Here is a 20992-nt window from a genome sequence, read left to right on the forward strand (position 1 = left end):
CCGCGATCTTCTGTGACGTTCTTTCCGGTGCCTTTTAGATGTTTAGCTCAGTCTTTCAGAGCACCTGGAGAGATAACGGTACCCAGAGTGCATTGGGTTGTGATTTTGCTTCCTGTTTTCCCAGTGTGGCCTTCTTTAATCCTTAAAAGGAGTCATTGTCAAAATATGTATCCTAATCTTGGACTCTGAGGGTTTACTGTAACAGCATTGCTCATCCTCAACACAGACGCTGCAGAGACAAACCCTTTTGCCCAGGGGGACATAGTTGGTGCATGCATGAGTGTTTTTTTTTGTGTGGTAATGTGTCTCTTCGGTAAGGAGGAGAAGAAAACACAACAAAGCATGGCGCCAGGATTGCACAGAGGAAGTGGCGATATAAAAGGCTGAATGGCATCAAAGCGCTTTTTGAGCAGTGAACCAAGCAACAAAAGCTTGGGTGGAAAAGAGCTCAAAGATGAGTCACATTAAGCCACAGAGTAAAGTATTTATGGCAGTGAAAGAGCTCTCACTGGAGAAGAATATTATAATTCATATTCATACTGCTCCTGCTGTTGTGTCTTGGAATTCCTCCATGCCAATTCTCCATCTGAATACAAAGTGTTGCATTCTTTTCATATCAATCCTCAAGTGAAAGCCCCTTGTTTGTTTTGTTCCTGAAAGTGGTGACATTGAGCATCAAAGTTGTATTTGTACTGTGGTGTGGCATCTAGTTAAGAGTTTTGTTTGTGGCATCATGTATAGTTGGCTCCTCAGAGGGAAAAATTTGATTAAGACTGAAAACCATCAAACCTACTGACAGTCCAGTACAACTTTGCTGCCACCTTCTGGACATTCAGCCACTCACCATCACATTTTTATTCACTGTTTAATTTATTTATAATTTAAAAAAAGGCTTATTATACTATTTCATTTTACACCTATCTTATCAGTAGATAATATTAGTTTAAAAATATTGAAGGGTTTTAACATAAACATTATTTTTTTTCAAGTGGTGAAATCTGTCTTGGACAAGGTGTTTTCTGGCACTGGGCAATTTTGGAAGCAAAAGAAAAGCGAAAGCAGATCAAAACATATAATCAAACATATTTACTTCGTATAGGTAAACACCCTTTAAAAACACTTTCACCCAAAATTTGAATTATTAAGTTGATACATATAATTTTAAGTTGGTTGTTTTTCGGTAGCATATAATTTGAATGGGTGTATGTCATAAAGGAATGTCAGAAAAAATGTCACAGTATAGTATGTCTCATTTATTTGATATGTAGTCCAATCATCTTATTGTATTTATTGTTACTGTATTTGTTGCTGCCTGCATTTTGTTAATGACAGTACAGGTCAAATCTAACTACTAAATGCTGTTGTATTTTCTCTTTCAGGAGCTGCGAGTCATCCCCTGTGCTCACAGATTTCATAAGAAATGTGTCGACCCTTGGCTACTCCAGCATCACACCTGTCCCCACTGCAGACACAACATCATCGGTAAGTTTGTACACAACCTCTGACTGGTTCAACATTTCAATAAAATAATCTTTGTCAGAAACAGAAATATTAATATGATGAAGGGAAAATGTTTCCTGGTTCTTTTCATTCGCGAGATTCTACACATTTCGTTATTTGTTTTCACAGAGCAAAAGAAGGGAAATCCAGGACCAGCATGCATGGACCCTGGTAACCCAGTCCATGGCCGGCAGCGTGTGGTGCTGCCAGTCCATTATCCTGGCAGGGTGCACCGTGCTGGCCAGGTGACAGCCTACCCAACCAGAACCAGCATGGACCCCCACGGCAACCCCATCACTGTACTCACTGTGGACCAGCACCCAGATCCTCAAGGTCTTTACCCTCCCCAGTCAACGTCTGCCTTTCTCCGGAGCTACCACCCAACCCTTCATCTGGACCACTCACTCAACCCCCACCACTGTGGATTAGAGCACCGCGGACCACCCGCCTACCCAGCACAGCCGCATCACGCTGCTTTTAAACGACCCAAGTTCCATGGTCGCAACTTTTCCCGAGCAGCCTGCTTCTCGCAGTACGAGACTATGTACCAGCACTACTATTTTCAGGGGTTGACTTTCCCTCAACAGCCTGAGGGAGGCCAAGGGCCTACTATGGCAGGGCAGCTTGGTGGAGGAGGAGGGGCCCACAAGGGCCATCACAGCAGGGCCTTTCAGCAGGGGCTGTTATACCCCACAGTGGTACACATGGCACCTGCCTCTTCTTCGAGGATAGGTGATACTGGCAGTACTTCTGGCCTGAGCTGTTACCATGGCCACCGCTCAGTGTGCAGCGGTTACCTTGCTGACTGCCCTGGTAGTGACAGCAGCAGCAGCAGCTCAGGCCAGTGCCACTGTTCCTCCAGCGACTCCATGTTAGACTGTACTGAGGTCAGCAACCAGGGCGTGTACGGTAGCTGCTCTACCTTCCGCAGCTCGCTGAGCAGTGACTACGATCCTTATGTCTACAGGAGTAAGAGTCCATGTAGGGGCTCCGTGGGGGAAGCAGGGGCTGCGGCCTGCGCCTCAGTTCCTGCAGAGGACTCATCATCCCCTGTTCCCTTGGGACATGACTGCCTCCAGCTCCCTCCTGGAGCTTCGGGATATAACTCGGGGGACCACCTCTCCAACTGCAGTTTGGAGCCCAACTACAGCAGTCGCTCATCACTGGAACCCAGGGAGAACAGCAACACTAGCACTACCTCAGCCGGGGCTCCAGAGGCTACTGGAGCAGACAGGGGGAAGGGGTCGCAGGAGGAGTCGGGAGAGCTTGGGGCTGCAGCCTGTAGCTGCTGCTTTGAGGTGCTGCCTCCCAATGTGGAGTGCAAAGGGCAGGACTCGGACCAAGCTGGGGCTTTGGCCACGGGACGCTTTCACAGGGGGGTGGACTTTCAGAGCTCAGCCTCCAAGAACTATTTTGCTCCTGAGCACATGTGCCCTTCCTCAGAGCAGGTGAGCTACGAAGGGCTGCCTTGCTGCTTCTACAAAGAAATGAAGGTGCACAGGGCCTCAACGGGGCGCTACACCGAGGACTATGCTGTTAATGTGCAGTATGCGCATGCAGACTCAGAGGCCTGCTCTGGACAGGGCTGCTGCGAACTCAACCAGAGAATACCCATAATTCCTGAGGACACAGATTGTGAATTGGGCACAGGGGCAGAGACCCAGAGCAGTTTATTGCCCATCAGCGTCACAGTGGAGGCAGAGGTGCGGACAGGGGAGCGACGCGAGCCCCGGGAGGGGTATTTCACCTCAGGACAGTTTAGAGGTCAGCCATACCCTCAGGAGGAGGAGACCAGGGCTTTGTTCCACCCTCAGCTCTCTGCAAGCCCCACTGCATTGGGAAGCAGCAGTACTTCGACAAATGAGGGTGGTCTGGGTATATGAACTCCAGCCCAGAGACAAGGGACTCAGTCTAAAGTATGTATTTGGTACCGAACCAGTCAGTCAATCATTGAAACCCTCAGCTGCCTTGTTCTAACCTTGCTCTCTGAGCTCTGAATGTTATCATCTTCGATTGTGTGGATTTCTACTGAAATGGCCTGTCATTTCTAGACAGTGTATCAAGTTCATTCCTGTGGCCACAAACGTCTCAGAGCCGATGATGTTACCATAGTACTGAGACAAAGTGAAACTACAAATATGGATGGAGGTTGTTAACTGAAACTAGAAGTAGGTTGGTATTGGCATCTATTTGCAGACTGTCTGCTGCCATCAAGGGTTCGGCCCCTTCGGCATTAAGTAATCCGGGCCCATTTCTTGTGAGACTTTTTCAAGAACAAAATATCTTTGGTGCAAGATCTAGGAATCTGAGATTTTTTTTCTCTACAAAAATGTACACTCTTAATTCACAAACATCTGCATCTACATGTATATGTGCGCACATGAACACTGACTGCCTATAAAGCTTCAACCACCAACTCAAATAGGTTGTACGGACATAGCTATACCAAAACAGAAAGACATGATTGTTTTTTTTTTCTTTTACTTTTTTCAAAAGCAGGGAAATGGGTCATTCTTAGTGTTTGCGACCCACACATTTCTCTGAGGAGAAGAAGCTATATATTACAGAAAAAAAAATGCATAGAAATGTGAATGCAAGGCTGACACTGGTCTCTATTCAATATAATACAGAATTTGTTTTATGCATTGCATTTCTGTCCAGTAGTGGCCTACCTGTATGAGATGTGCCAGAGCAACATGAAAGCCTTATGCTGGTAAGCTGTTTGTAGCAATATCTAAAAGACACTGCGCCGCTTTTAGTCGAACTCCAGTCTGAAGTGACAGTGTCTCGGGGTCAGTAGATTTCTCCAGAAGTAGAGTGTAGCACTCTACCTCCTGTTTGGAAGCCCTTAAAGGTGTATTTTTGCTGTCACTTACTCAATTTTCCTCAATGAGGCATGCTCTAATAAATATCTATAAAAAGGTTCTAGCATGTATCAAAAGGCCAAAGGAAAGTAGCTGGAAAAGACTCATATTTCATAAGGGTTCCTTATTGTACTGTGACTTTTTTTTTTAATCGATGCAGTTATACATACCACAGTGTATCCGTTTGAATCATATCGTGCCATGCATAATACATACTTGCGATATCAATGCTTGTCATTCATGCCTTTCTGTTTGTCCTGCAGACTGTTTTTATACTGTTTCTATGAAATATACACATTCTCTACACAGAGGAAAACTTTCTGAAATAACCCTATTTATAAGTTAACCCAGTGCTGTAATCAAGTGAGAATCTAATCTTGCCTTTTGCATAGAGATATGTACCTACTGCAAATATAACATTTTGGGGTACTTGAGTCACTATTTAATTTTTTTTTTGTTATTGTTTCTAGCACTTAAGAAGATTAAAATGTGTACAAAAATTAATATTTTTTAATTTTTTAAGAATATAATTATTTTCTGTCATTACCATTACAAATGTTTAAAAAAAAGGCTAGAAATCAATCTGTGTATATTTCTGTACCTGTATAGCAAACACATTTCATAAATGGAAATATGTTCTCTGAATATTTATTTACTAATATATTTATCTTTAAGCCATGTCTTATGTTCAGAGTGTATGAACGTTTGAGTTATTTGGTTGCTTTTTATTTTGAGAAAAATCACTAACATGAGACTTTGTATATACATGGTAATTGCACACAAGACGATTAAATCTTCTCTGACCAAAAAACTGATTTTAAAACTTTAGTACCATACAGTTTTGTAATTAAAGTGTACAAAGATCTGTAAAATATACAGTTTTATTCAAGTAACTCATGTTGTGGTGTCCTTCTTTCCATTGTTTGAATTCCACGTTGACATTTTTACATTTTGCTTTCTAAAAGTTAGTAGTTATATTGTTGTTAGTAGTAATAAGTAGTTTGGTGTCAGTGTTTCCCAAAAAATTTTATTACTTGTTGCCAAAAATGTTGACATTATAAAAAATATTCAAAACTAACAACACTTACATGGTTTAACTCACTTGCCAGTCTTAACATTACCACCACAGATTCAGTGACATGCGCTCTATACACCAACATTGGTACTGTTTTTAATGAAGACCAACAGCAGGTAAGTAAATCAATAAATATATCCACTGACCTGATTTCCTGTCACTGTGCAGAGAGAAGCCCTGGGGATTCATGCTCTGAAATTCATGTCTGATAACTGCAGACAGTTTGTTATACAGGCAAAAAAGCCTGAAACACAGATCAAGTCCTTTTGCTTTTTTTTATAGGTGTCTGAAGTGCATCTCACAGTTTGAAACCAGAGTGAAGAGCCACAATTCCACCGGTGAGGTTGTGGTACTTCACACAGTAGAAACCTGCATCCTCAATCATACATTTAAACTCCTCCTGTAGAAAAAAACAAAAGAGTACAGGAAATGATTAACTAACATTTAATCCACAAAGTTACACTGCTGCACATAGTCAGGTAGGTGTTTGGCATCAAATAATTAATACAGGTGAAAATCTAACAAGCTTTAAGTAATGGAAACAAAATTTCAGAACCTACAATGACAAGTAGTGTTGAGACAGTTAAATATTCAATTGATAAAAAAAAAAATAATAATGAAATCAGCATTTCGTCTCATTTCTAATAACAACAACAAAGTGCGGTTTCACTGGTTATGTTGCATTGACTTAATTCATTACATGTACCTATAACATTTAGTATACTGTGACTTTTAGTGAGACATACCATACTATGACTTGTTTCCTTTTTTTTTTGACAATATATCATGACTGTTTTTTTGTTACCTTTTCTGACATACTAGGTTTAGGTGCTATACTGTATTATACTATGACATTTTTTCATGATTTTGGCTATGTAAAAAACTATGACTTTTGTTCTCAAAATACTATGACGTACTATGACTACCTTTCATGATTTTGGACCACATACTATACTATGACCTTTTTTCATGATATCTGACGACATACTACACTGTGACGTTTTTACATGGTTCTGGACGACATATTATACTATGAAGTTTTTACATGATTTTTGACGACATGCTATACTGTGACATTTTTACATGATTTTTGACAACATGCTATACTATGACCTTTTTTCATTATTTCTGATGTCATACTATGACCTTTTTTCATGATTTTTGATGACGTCATATTATGACGTTTTTACGTGGTTTTGGACGACATACTATGACATTTTTACATGATTTTTGACAACATACTACACAATGACGTTTTTTCATGATTTTTGATAACATGCTATATTATGACGTTTTTACATGATTTTGGACGACATACTATACCATGACGTTTTTTTCATGATTTTTGACATACTATAGTGTCACGTTTTTTTCATGATTTTTGATGACATGCTATATTATGACGTTTTTTCATGATTTTGGACAACATGCTATACTATGACGTTTTTTCATGATTTTTGATGACATGCTATACTATGACTTTTCATGATTTTTGACGGCATACTATACTGTCACGTTTTTTTATGATTTTTAACGACATACTATACTATGACCTTTTTCATGATTTTTGATGACATGCTATATTATGACGTTTTTACATGATTTTGGACGACATACTATACCATGACGTTTTTTTCATGATTTTTGACATACTATAGTGTCACGTTTTTTTCATGATTTTTGATGACATGCTATATTATGACGTTTTTTCATGATTTTGGACAACATGCTATACTATGACGTTTTTTCATGATTTTTGATGACATGCTATACTATGACTTTTCATGATTTTTGACGGCATACTATACTGTCACGTTTTTTTTATGATTTTTAACGACATACTATACTATGAATCTTTTTTCATGATTTTGGACGACATGCTATACTATGACTTTCTTTCATGATTTTGGACGACATGCTATACTATGACTTTTTTCATGATTTTCTACGACATGCTATAATATTACTATTTTTCATAATTTTGGACGACATGCTATATTATGACGTTTTGTCATAATTTTGGATGACATGCTGTACTATAACGTATTTTCATGATTTTGGATGCCATGCTATGCTATGACTTTTCATGATTTTTGACGGCATACTATACTGTCACGTTTTTTTTATGATTTTTAACGACATACTATACTATGACCTTTTTCATGATTTTTGATGACATGCTATGCTATGACCTTTTTTCATGATTTTTGATGACATGCTACATTATGATGTTTTTTCATGATTTTGGACGACATGCTATACTATGACGTTTTTTTCATGATTTTTGACATACTATAGTGTCACGTTTTTTTCATGATTTTTGATGACATGCTATATTATGACGTTTTTTCATGATTTTGGACGACATGCTATACTATGACGTTTTTTCATGATTTTTGATGACATGCTATACTATGACTTTTCATGATTTTTGACGGCATACTATACTGTCACGTTTTTTTTATGATTTTTAACGACATACTATACTATGACCTTTTTCATGATTTTTGATGACATACTATGCTATGACCTTTTTTCATGATTCTTGATGACATGCTATATTATGTTTTTACATGATTTTTGACGACATACTATACTATGACATTTTTTCATAATTTTTGACGACATACTACACTATGACGTTTTTTCATGATTTTGGACAACATACTATACTATGACATTTCTGCATGATTTTGGATGACATACTATACTATGACGTTTTTGCATGATTTCTGACGACATACTATACTATGACATTTCTGCATGATTTTGGACGACATACTATACTATGACGTTTTTGCATGATTTCTGAAGACATGCTATACTATGACGTTTTTTCATGATTTCTGATGACATGCTATACTATGACGTCCTTGCATGATTTTTGACGACATACCATACTATAACGTTTTTTCATGATTTCTGAAGACATGCTATACTATGACGTTTTTTCATGATTTCTGATGACATGCTATACTATGACGTCCTTGCATGATTTTTGACATGTTTTTCATGAATTTGAACAACATACTACACTAGTTGTGAAAAACCATGAAAAAACATCATAGTGTCACTGAAAATAACAACAAAACGTCATAGTATTATATGTTGTTAAAAGTCATGGGAAAAAAAACGTAATAGTATAGCATGTTGACCAAAACCATGTAAAAATGTCATAATATAGTATGTCGTCAAAAATCATGAAAAAAAGTCATAATACAGCATGTTGTCAAAAATAATGGAAAAAGCTCATAGTATAGTATGTTGTCCAAGACCATGTAAAAACGTCATAGTATAGGATGTCGTTGAAAATCATGAAAAAACATCATAGTATAGCATATCGTCAAAAATCATAAAAAAATGTAATAGTAAAGTATGTTGTCCAAAATCATGATAAAAACATTATAGTACGTAGTATGCTGTGACAAAACCTGAAAAAACGTCACAGCAAAGTATGTCTTCCAAAATCATAAAAAAACGTCATAGTATAGTATGTTGTTAAAAGTCATGATGTGATAGTTAAGCATGTCGTCCAAAATCATGAAAAAACGTCATAGTATAGTATGTGGTCCAAAACCATGTAAAAGCTCATAGACTAGTATGCTGTCAAAAATCATGAAAAAACCTCATAGTATAGCATGTCGTTGAAAATCATGAAAAAACATCATAGTATAATATGTCGTTGAAAAAAAATGAAAAAACAATATAGTATGTAGTCCGAAACAATGTAAAAACTTCATAGTATAGTATGTTGTTGAAAGTCATGAAAAAACGTCATAGTATAGTATGTCGTCAAAAATCATGACAAAATGTCATAGTATCGTATGTTGTTAAAAGTTATGGAAAAAAAAATGTCACAGTATAGTATGTCGTCAGAAATCATGAAAAAAACGTCATAGTATAGTATGCAGTCAAAAAGCATGAAAAGTCATAGTATAGCATGTCATCAAAAATCATGAAAAAACGTCATAGTATAGTATGTCGTCCAAAATCATGAAAAAACGTCATAGTATAGTATTCTGTCAAAAAGCATGAAAGAATGTCACAGTATTGTATGCTGTTAAAAATGATGAAAAAAAGTCATAGTACAGTATCTCGTCAAAAATCATGAAAAACGTCATAGTATAGTATGTCGTCCAAAACCATGTAAAAACACCATAGTATCATACAGTACAGGCCAAAAGTTTGGACACACCTTCTCATTCAATGCGTTTTCTTTATTTTCATGACTATTTACATTGTAGATTCTCACTGAAGGCATCAAAACTATGAATGAACACATGTGGAGTTATGTACTTAACAAAAAAAGGTGAAATAACTGAAAACATGTTTTATATTCTAGTTTCTTCAAAATAGCCACCCTTTGCTCTGATTACTGCTTTGCACACTCTTGGCATTCTCTCCATGAGCTACAAGAGGTAGTCACCTGAAATGGTTTCCACTTCACAGGTGTGCCTTATCAGGGTTAATTAGTGGAATTTCTTGCTTTATCAATGGGGTTGGGACCATCAGTTGTGTTGTGCAGAAGTCAGGTTAATACACAGCCGACAGCCCTAACACACAGTATAGTACGTCGTTAAAAATCATGAAAAAACGCCATAGTATCGTATGTTGATAAAAATTATGAAAAAAAAGGTCATAGTATAGTATGTCGCTAAAAATCATGAAAAACGTCACAGTATAGTACGTCGTTAAAAATCATGAAAAAACGTCATAGTATCGTATGTTGATAAAAATTATGAAAAAAAGGTCATAGTATAGTATGTCGCTAAAAATCATGAAAAACGTCACAGTATAGTACGTCGTTAAAAATCATGAAAAAACGTCATAGTATTGTATGTTGATAAAAATTATGAAAAAAAGGTCATAGTATAGTATGTCGCTAAAAATCATGAAAAACGTCAAAGTATAGTACGTCGTTAAAAATCATGAAAAAACGTCATAGTATTGTATGTTGATAAAAATTATGAAAAAAAGTCATAGTATATTATGTCGTTAAAAATCATGAAAAAACATCATAGTATAGTATGTTGTTAAAAATTATGAAAAAAACATCATAGTATAGTATGTTGTTAAAAATTATGAAAAAAAAACTTCGTATATATTATGTCGTTAAAAATCAACATACTATACTATGACTTTTTTTATCACATTTTCATGACATATTTTACTTTGAGATTCTTAATCATATTTTAATGACATACTTTACTATGACATTTTTTATTATTTTTTTATGGCATTCTATAATATGATATTTTCCTTATCACATTTTTACGACATACCATAATACGACATTTTCATCTCATTTTTCGATGCTTTCTGTGCAACATTTATTAAGAAATTTTATGGCATACCATGACTTCTTTTATGCATTTTTATGACATACTATATACTATTGCAATTTATATTACACATTTATGGCATAGTACATTATGACATTTTCAAAAACATTTTCATGACATACTATACTATGACTTTTTTTTTTATTTTAATACTGTGTGACATCCATGATTTTTTATAATATTTTCAATGGCATATTATTCTTAACCTTTTTATGACAGTTTAATGGCATACTATAATTTGACTTTTTTATGACATAACTATAATTAATATAATACAGTGGTCTAGGGAGCTATAACAAACTAGCACTGTTTAGTTGTGCTATCTTGCAATCAATGTTCATGTGTTGCTCAATGCATATTCCCTGAGAAAGATCTGTACCATCTAAATGGGGAATGTTTTAAAATAACCCTTATTTGAGGTTAATCACATCAGAGGAGCAATACTAGAAATGGGGAGACAAAAATGAAAGAATCAAATGTCCTCACCTGGTCTGGGAACTTGCGGATGCTTTCTACTAGATACTGGTACGACTTCCAGTCTCCAGCAATCACCTCTCCCAAAACTGGGATCATCTGGAAACTGTATGCATCATAAAGCCTGAAAACAGAGCAGGATGCAAATTACCAAAGAAGCCAAAAGTTTCTTTCTCAGACAGAGCTTAAACCTGCGACCAATCCACTCATTTTCCCAAAATCTTTCATACATTGATTTATAACCAAATCCATGTTTGTAATGTGCTCTCACACAAGCACTTTTTTTTCTTCGTAAGGAAATGCTTCTTTTAATTGAGTCAAACATCTGCACTTAAAAGAGTTGGAAAGACTGACTGGCCCTCGCAAAAGGTGACTTCACTAATTAATCCTTCCTCTCCACTTGTAGCTGTACACATCAGAGGGTGGAGTCTTTGGCTGGAGGAACATCCTCCACAAACTACTGGCCCTCCATCACAAGGCTGGCCCACCATGCTCTGTAGTAATTTTAACGGGCAATCTGCTGAAGTGCTTTGAGGTACAAAACCAGCAGGGGGCAGTGTTTGTCTAAACCTTACAAAGCAAAAAGTTGTTTGTCTTATATTTTCATATTATGGAAGGACACAGCAGCCATTCTGATAACAAAAATATATATGAATACATTTTTTTCACATTTGTCTTTAACCTGAGCATTTGTGGGAAATATCTCCATTTCAAAATAACAAATCACTTTTTCTAGATTACAATGAGCCTGTTTTTTTCTGAATTTCTACAGCAGCTCTGTGCAGGTTGTCCATGAGCACACAGCAGCCTCCAGGAGCCAAAATAAGCTGCAGCAGTAAAAAATGTGCTGTCAGATTTGTGATGGCGGTAATAAATCCACAGGGACCTTCTGAGATTCACAAGGTTGATTCATATTCACACTGAGTCATCCATCATGAGCCAACACTCCTCCTCACCTTGCCAATAGAGGATTGGTCACTTTGCTGAACTCTAAACACATGAACCTGCCACCAGGCTTCAGGACCCGCAGAGCCTCCTGCAGTGCCTGACAAAAAGAAAAAGGAATTTACGCTGACATGATTCGTCAAACAACGAAAAATATGTTCAAAACAATTTCAATTATCAATTCATTACTTTAGTTAATTATAGAGCAAAAGATTTGTTGGTTTCAGCTTCTTAAATGTGAGGATTTGCTGCTTTTTCACATTTAACGCCACTGTAAATTGAGTATCACTGGATTTTGGAATTGGATTTTAACTGTGAGTCCTCTTTATGCATGTGGGTGATGGAAATGAAACCTTAAAGGGACAGTTCACCCCAAAATCAAAAAGACATATTTGTTTTCTTACCTGTAGTGCTAATTATCAGTCTACATTGTTTTGGTGTGAGTTGCAGAGTGTTAGAGATTTCGGCCGTAGAGATGTCTGCCTTCTCTTGAATATAATGGAACTAGTTGGCACTCAGCTTGTGGTGCTCAAAGTGCCAAAAACATACATCCGAAAAACTCAACAGCAATGTCTCTTTCTGGAAATCATGACCTGGTTACTTAAGATAATCTACAGACCTTGTTGTGAGCAGTTTCAAGTAGGAACTACTTTCTTTCTACCAAGCTACACCTGCAAAAGCGTATCACCAGGCACAAAGAAGCGTGCATCCCCTGCTAGCTCACCTAGCACCTCTGAGCTAGCTAATGTTACAGCTCAGCCGAGGACGCCATTAATGTTTACATCCCAAGCTGTCACGAGCATGAGCCTCTCATTAGTTAATAGATGCACTCATGCCAAAAAGGTCTGTGGATTATCTTGAGTAACCTGGTCATAATTTCTGGAAAGAGACATTGCTGCTGAGTTTTCCAAATGAGTGCCATCTAGTTCCATTATAATCAACAGAAGGGAGACATCTCTAGAGCCAATATCCCCAACACTCAGCAACTTGCACCAAAACACTCTAGACTGATAAACAGCACTACAGGTAAGAGGAATAATATGTATTTTTGATTTAGGGGTGAACTGTCCCTTTAAGTGCAACCCAGCACCAGCACTCTTTATAAATCCATCTGTGCATTATAGAAAGGCTGTAGTAATGTTCCAGTCAGTTACCTGATCTATATGGGTGACGTTTCGAATGCCAAAGGCGATGGTATAAATGTCAAACTGGTCATCTTCAAAGGGCAGCTCCTCTGCGTCCCCCACCACCCACGACAGACCTGATGCACATCAACACACAAAGACACATTGGCACAGACGCTCAGGTCAATAACTGTCTCACCGTCTTCACTTTAACTTTGCTCTCTACTCAGATTCCAAGTGCTGTGTTTTGATTGCAGTACTGATGCACCTGTAGCTGCACTTCATAAACTTGTGACAGTTTTACACCAATAGATCAGTTTCATAATTCTGTAACAATTAATCTGTTCAGGCGGCTGCACAGAACTCTCACACGGTTATGATTAAAGTGGTCTGAGTGCTGCACTCAGGAGTCTGATGTGAATGTTTGGAAGTGAATGTCTGCACATATTTACTTTATATGTCATGCATAAAATTATCTGAGAGTGTTGACAGCCAGTCACAGCTGTCGACTTTTCAGAGACAACTCCACTCAGAGCTCAGTGAACTCAGCTTATTACACTGAATACATTTACATGCACTTATACTATGGAACCTTATGCTGCCTTTGATCACATTTGATAGAAATGCTCACATGGAACATATGGTATATGGCAAATGGTCTAGGCTTCGGACCACTCGAAGCGCTTTTATGCCACATGTCACATTCACCCATTCACATACACAGTCACACACATGGTGGCCGAGGCTACAATGCATGGTGCTAGCTGCTAATCGGTAACCATTCACATGCACTCGCACACAGCCGGGAGCAATTTGAGGTTCAGGGGGTTCAACCCAATATCCCTCCTCAACTCCTCTATCCTCCATCAACTCAAACTACATTAAAAGTTTCTATAGCTGTTAATAAAGCCTCCTGACAGCTGATCTAGTCTCTATATACAGACCAGACGTTGCGCTAGACTTTTTCGTCGCCGGTCATTTTGACCGACAGGGTCATAAAAATCCGGTCATAATCTATTTTTACCGGTCATTTTAATTTTCGTTTTTAAATGATAATAAAGATATTCAAAGACATTTAGTTTTCACTTGTTCATTTTTAATAAATCCATCAAGCAAGTTATGAAGTGTGCATTAATAAGGACATGAACGAAAAGATGAACAGACATCCACACACCCGTGCCATTAGGCTTCGCCCTGGACACACCGGATGGCACTAACGCGTCACTAGTCTCGCTCACCAGACCTTTCTCAAGAAAAGAAAGGTCTGGCTGGGCCGACTCTCACTTTAAGATTGGAGAAAAAAACGCCCTGGCTGCTTGTATTTCTTTCAACCAATCACAATCGTTCTGGGCGGTGCCACAGCAGCGGTGTGCTTGCAAAAATATTGCCAGGGGGAAACAGGTTTTGGTGTAACACGCCCACAAAAATATCGCCTACAGGACGCAAACCATGGCAGAAAAATGGCTACATCCCCGCAAGATCAAACACTGCAAAAGTTAGTAAAGGACGTGTTGAAAACGGTTGAAAACTGCTACACAACCGGAGGTGGTAGGGCGGGACTTCAGCGGGTGGCTTGTTCCGCCCAATGAGAGGCTGATCTCTGCAGCAAACTTCCGCCCACTCAGACTAATGCGTCACTAACGCGTCGGGTGTGTCCAGGGCGTTATGTAGTTATGTCTGTAGGCTTGGTGACACAAAATTAAAATTGTAATGAAGTGATTAGGGTATTGAAAAATGTGTTCGGTTATGCACTGTTGTGTTATTTTAAATTATAAACACGGTATTTTCTCCTCACGTTCCTCAGTGCGTGGTGTTGTTATTTTATTTTGAAAATTGGTCGGATTCTCTTGTCTTTTCTGTGTCCGACTTGCTGTTTGGTACGATCCGCTCTATCCAGCTTGACAGAAGTGCTCGCATGAAAAATAGACTAGATGCCGAACTGAAGCGCTGCCTCTGCGGATTAACATGGGCGGCGATTGAAAACTGCCTCTGCTGCTAGGCGCTGTGCTTCAGTTCCGCGTTCGGTGCGTCCAGGGCGTTATGTCAACAACGCAACATGAAGCAGATGAATGACTTTTTCTCTGCAGTGTGAAAACGGCAGCCACTTAAAACACTGACTGTGCACTCCGCCGCCAAGTGCACAGGGGTGGTAATTGCAACCAGTCAAAATGACCGATGGCCTTCAGATTTTCCCGTCATTGTTGTAAAAAACCGGTCAATGACCGAGAATATCCGGTTAACACAACCCCTGATACAGACTTTACATTCAGTGAATGTAGAGTCTGTAGGCAAACTCCGGAGATCTTGCCTCCGGAAGAAGAGCGGAAGAGCCCTGGTTTCCGGTTGTAGGCTGTTTGTAGTCCGCGTGATATTGACCAATCACGTTTGAGCCGGCTGCAGTTGTTGCCAGGTTAAACGGTCCTGCGGTGAACTAACAAGGCGGAACATAATTGGCGTCACTGCAAACTCTGAATCCATCGCAATGGTTCAGCATATTTACTTATATAAACGGAAGTCAGAAACGGTAATTCGCCTCCTCTGCCCAAATCAAACCGGAATGCCAAAAAATCGGGAGTCTGCCCCCAGAGGCTGTATCGCCGTCTGCCGGAAGTCAGACGCCGAATACAGCCAATGGGTTCTGAGAATGCAGCTGATCCAGCTGTGATCAGCTGCCGCGTCATTGGAAACGGACGTCGCTTCGCATGACGCTTCAGAGGAAAGGATGTCACATTTTGTCTCATTGCTAAGACATGATTTGCAAGTTAGGGAAACAAGAATACGAGGTCGGGTATTGGGATGAATCCAGCATCTTGCCCAAGGATATGTCGACATGCGGACTGGTGGAGCCGGGGATGGAACCGCTGATCTTTAGCTCTACCTCTGAGCCACATACCTCTGATCAAGAAGTTATCCAACTTTCTCATCACTGTCTGTTGTCCATGCAGAGGTGTCTTTAACTTATTAATATCCTAACCTTTACTGACTGACTAGGTTTTGTTTTTGGCGATGGGCCCGGGTGGAGCCGCAGCGGGTGCAGATCTTGGCGGTAGTGGCAAATATTCGAAGGAGAACTTTGAAGGTTGAAGTGGAGAGGGGTGAAGAGCAGTTGAACATGGGTCAGTCGGTCCTATGATTGGATGCTGATGAGGACCCTATCTACCCCCCACCCCCCACCCCCAACACTGATGCTCATGATATTAGCATCAGCATTATTTTATCTTATGATAAAAACATAAGCAAGAACTTTTGCCAAATAATATACAGTCTAAAATGAGTGTGAGTATCTGATCAAAGAGTAGCTAAACCTGGATACGATCTTTACATGCTACAGCTCAATCAATACTCAATATCCAGTTCTCTCAAAGCTAAAATGAGGTTTAATCCAGGCTCCTGTAACTGTGGGATATTTAAATGCACAGTAACATGACAGAGATATCCAAATAATCTGATCTGTGCACATGTCAACATGCTCACAAAAACCTCACAGTCTCACAGTTGATCAGATGTCTCCTTACCAGCACTGACGCCCATGCTTTCCGCTTTCTCCTTGCCCACTTTCAGCATCTCCTTGTTGATGTCACATACCACAGCTCTGGACTCCTGGGGCCCCTCCTCGTCCTCTGTGGAGTAGTTGTTGGAAATGTCCTGCCATGATGGCGTCTGCATGGACCGCGTCGCCCGTCGCTTCTGCCTCTCTTGCTGAGAGCGAACGTACTCCAGGAAACGGAAGGCAATGTCACCTGACAGACAAAAAAACACAGAAGTGTGACGCCAGTCTGGGGTTGAGCTTTGATGCTCTGCAGAGTTGCACACACAATGCTTTACCTGTTCCGCCAGCCACATCCAGAAGCTGCGCCCCGGGCTGTGGGTGCATGACGTGCAGCAGCGTGTCCTTCCACAGTCGATGGATCCCCAGACTCATGGCGTCGTTCATAGTGTCGTACTTCTGCGCCACATTCTCAAACACCTTATACACTGAAGAGCAGAGAGAGAGACAGAGCAGATTCATCACTGGAAGCTGTTTGCGTCAGGGTTTCATGGGTTTCAGAAACATTGTCATTCTAAAAATAGTGTGATGCGTTCAGTTTGATGCATCACTCGCAGCACTCTAAAATTGGGGTCAGGTATCATTTGCAGACCACACAGGGTTTGCATTTCACTTTGCATCTCAAACTTTTAACAAATAATTTATTTTTTGAGGAGTTTATTTTTAATAATTGGACAGAAGGGTGTGTGAAAACAACAGTCAGAAAATCTAGATGGTCAACAAAATAATATCTTAATTTGTATATGATTCTAAGAAGTATTGCCTTCATTATGTGAATGTATAGCTGCAGGAAATTATTTTATTTTCCCATCGTTAAAATACACCAATTTGATGTCATTCAACAAATATAAATCAATGCACACAATAAACTACAGATATTATTTAAAATGACGCAAAACATTAGTCTGACAATAATACAGATTATTTGCTGTGTGCAAAACTTTTCTTATTTTCTTCACCTATGCCAGGGGTGTCAAACATACGGCCCGGGGGCCAGAACCAGCACACCAAAGGGTCCAGTCTGGCCCACTGGATGACTTTGCACACTTAGGGCCCTGTCCCATTTCTACCCCTTAAATCTTCCACTTGGTATTGAGTGCCCTCGTTTGTGACATAACCCTTGATGCGGCAAGTGAGAAATATTAGGGTAGAGATCTGACGTCACGCGTAGTAGCGACGCAAGATACCGGTGGTCATTCAGGTTTGAAAATGCCGGCTCCAGTGCTTCTGTTGTGGTGTGTGCTATGTTTATTCTTCTCCGTCTGATGAATGAACGGAGAAAAAATGCTGAAAACAGGAGGCGTCTATGACGTCATCTAGTTTTGACCGATTATGTTTGGGTAACTTGATTTGTTTAAATATCCTGACACAGTGTTTGACCGAGTCGGCTCATTCTGATCGTACAGTAACAAACTGTTTTCCAAAACTTGCTGAAGTTGCTGACTTCGCAAGGTGTTCTGGGAAATTTCCTCTTCCACTTTGTTGAAAGTGTGGGTCGGGCTCCCTTGGAATCTAGGGCGGGTTTTAAGTGTTGGAAACCACTTCCACTACCTCAATTCTGTTTTGGGACACCACTAGCCTGAACGTGAACGCACACAACCAAGTGCAAGTGGGTAGTTCTAGGGGAAGTGTGGGTATTGGGACAGGCCCCTAACATTGATGCACATGTGAAGGCCAAGAGGTGTCAGATTTTAGGAGTAAGTTAAACAGTGAGTAGCTTTCTTTATCTAAAATGCTGCTTCAGAGGTTTTTCCACCCTGACCAGAATATAGTAATTTGCACTTACTGTGGTCATATATTAAATATTGTGCAAAATATTGTCGACCATCAGCTTCAGTACAAAATAATCTGCTTTCGATTTCTATCTTAAAACAATATTGGTGGAACCCTGCTGCTGAGACACTGCCAAAACATTAGATTTGTAACTGATTTGTAAGGCGGGGGAAGACTTAAGCTGCTTCCTCAACAGCTTACACTTTAGTTTGGTGTGGGAGGAGTGGGAATGTATAGAAAAATGTATGTGTGAAATGTGAAAAAAAAAGGGAAACATTTGGATGTGTTTGTTTTTTATTTATTTTTACTGGCCCCGCCCACCTGCGATCAAATCGGACTCTTGACATATGCCAACAGCACTGCAGGTTTAACATGAATTAAAAAGTTATACTGATTAATGCCTGCAACCTTTAAGTTCGGCTCATAAAGAGTACACCAACAGCCACTCATGTTAGTACAGTCACACTTACACACACTGCAGAGCGGAAGCAATCACCTTAAAAGTGATGACAGGTTTTACTGCACATAGTGTCACTAAGGTTCAGCTGTGCCGAGCTACACAGCAAACTCTCACAAACCAAAAAACATTTAAACCCCCGCCCCTCGAGGTGTGAACATTCACAGAGAAGCAAATAACTTTTAAATAGCGAGTTTTTAAATGAAGTTTGTTACAGTGTAGGGCGCATCTGTGCTCCAGCTCACCTCTCTTCGCCTTCTCCGTCTCTGGCACCGTTTCAAACCCAAAGTGTGTGTTTCTGTCTTCGGCTGCTTCACTGAAACAGCGACAGGTCGACGGGCCCCAGCAGCATCCTGGCCGGGCCGAGGCTCCAGCAGCGGGGACGGGGACGTTTCTGTGGGACAGACGGATCACCCTCCGCACCAGCAGTCTCATGGATGCGGCCATGTTGCCTGATTATGCAACTGTGCGTCAGTCTGATGTCATTCAGAAGCGACGCTATGATAAGACCGCAGCACACTCGACTCTGTGCACGAGTCCTGACATATGATTAATTTGCTCATTAGTTTAGCTAACTTTTATATTCATTCATTTTATATTTAATAAAATATTTGAAGAAATTGCCCTTGTTTCCTGCTCACAAGTATTCAGATATAGATACATATCTTAAAGTAATATCAAACTTAACAATGTGTCAGGAAAATACTAACTAAAACTATTGATTTATGCAGATCTTACAAGTTTACAACAAATTAGGTAAACCCGTGTGTGTTCATTTGTGTGTTCATGCTCGTGTCTATTTTATTTATTTTTATTTTAATTATTATTAATTGTTCATTTTTATCTTATTTTTGTTTTCATTTTTATTTTATTTTAGTGTATTTTAATTTTAATTTAATTTATTTATTTATCATTTTTTATTTTAATTTTAATTATTATTAATTTTAATTTTTATCTTATTTTTGTTTTCATTTTTATTTATTTTAGTGTATTTTAATTTTAATTTAATTTATTTATTTTTCATTTTATTTTAATTTTAATTATTATTAATTTTAATTTTTATCTTATTTTTGTTTTCATTTTTATTTTATTTTAGTGTATTTTAATTCTATTTATTTATTTATTTTTTTAATTTAAATTAAATTAAATTAGTTTTTATCTTATTTTTGTTTTTGTTTTATTTTAGCCTATTTTAATTTTAATTTTATTTATTCATCTTTTATTTATTTTTATTTTTATTAATTTTATTCTTTATTTTATTTGTTTTTATTTTTATTCTATTAATTATTATTTTATTATATTTTCTATTTATTATTCTATCTATTCTATTAAATTCTTATTTAAGTTTAATTTTGATTTAAAATTTGATATTATTTTATTTTATTTCATTTACTTATTTATTTATTTATATATCTTATCTGGTTTTGGAAGACATCTATTACTGAAGTTTGTCTCTACTTGACACATTATTTGCATTTGTGGATTTTGGTCATTGCCCTCCACTTTGTGCGAAATGAATGTAATGATCACTGGATGCATCGTGTTGTTAATACGAAGTTTGAAAAAATTACAGGAGTCCTTTGGGTTGTTTCAAGTTTCAGATTATTTATTTTCTTATACACAACAAATACAGAGAAGCAGTCGTTGGCAGTGGAAGTCTAAGATCCCAGGCTTCCTGTAACAATGCTCAAACAAATATGTATCTTATGAAATAAATAAAAAACACACAAGTGAAAATGAGTATCAAAGACAAAAATAGTGCAGTTTACAACCATTTTGTTGTCATCCCATTTTGTTTTAGCTGCAGTGCTCTGATCACCCAAACCAGCAAATCAACCCTCTGCCTTGTTATCTCAGACCAATCAAAATGATTGTTGAATATAAAGTACAT

General features: G+C 38.5%; 2 protein-coding genes across 4 annotated transcripts in view; one reads left to right on the top strand and one right to left on the bottom strand.

The window, feature by feature from the left end:
* The window catches only part of znrf3 (zinc and ring finger 3), a 246047-nt gene that overhangs the window by 85056 nt on the left and 139999 nt on the right, over positions 1-20992 (top strand). For 2 of the 3 annotated variants that reach the window (XM_049578490.1, XM_049578492.1), the window contains exons 7-8: positions 1380-1482; positions 1630-5257. In XM_049578490.1, the coding sequence (XP_049434447.1) occupies positions 1380-1482; positions 1630-3383 (1857 nt within the window). In that variant the 3' untranslated portion in view covers positions 3384-5257. Of the gene's footprint in view, positions 1-1379; positions 1483-1629; positions 5258-20992 lie in introns of those variants that run through there. The other variant, XR_007449501.1, reaches the window with a different exon arrangement.
* On the bottom strand, positions 5377-19587 carry coq5 (coenzyme Q5, methyltransferase). The gene is given in 7 exon segments (XM_049578615.1): positions 5377-5839; positions 11268-11379; positions 12212-12300; positions 13355-13461; positions 16840-17064; positions 17150-17299; positions 19347-19587. Coding segments are annotated over 7 exon segments (1026 nt in total). The 3' UTR covers positions 5377-5737.

This window comes from Epinephelus fuscoguttatus, linkage group LG6 (genome assembly GCF_011397635.1).
Source record: "Epinephelus fuscoguttatus linkage group LG6, E.fuscoguttatus.final_Chr_v1".
Lineage (NCBI taxonomy): Eukaryota > Metazoa > Chordata > Actinopteri > Perciformes > Serranidae > Epinephelus > Epinephelus fuscoguttatus.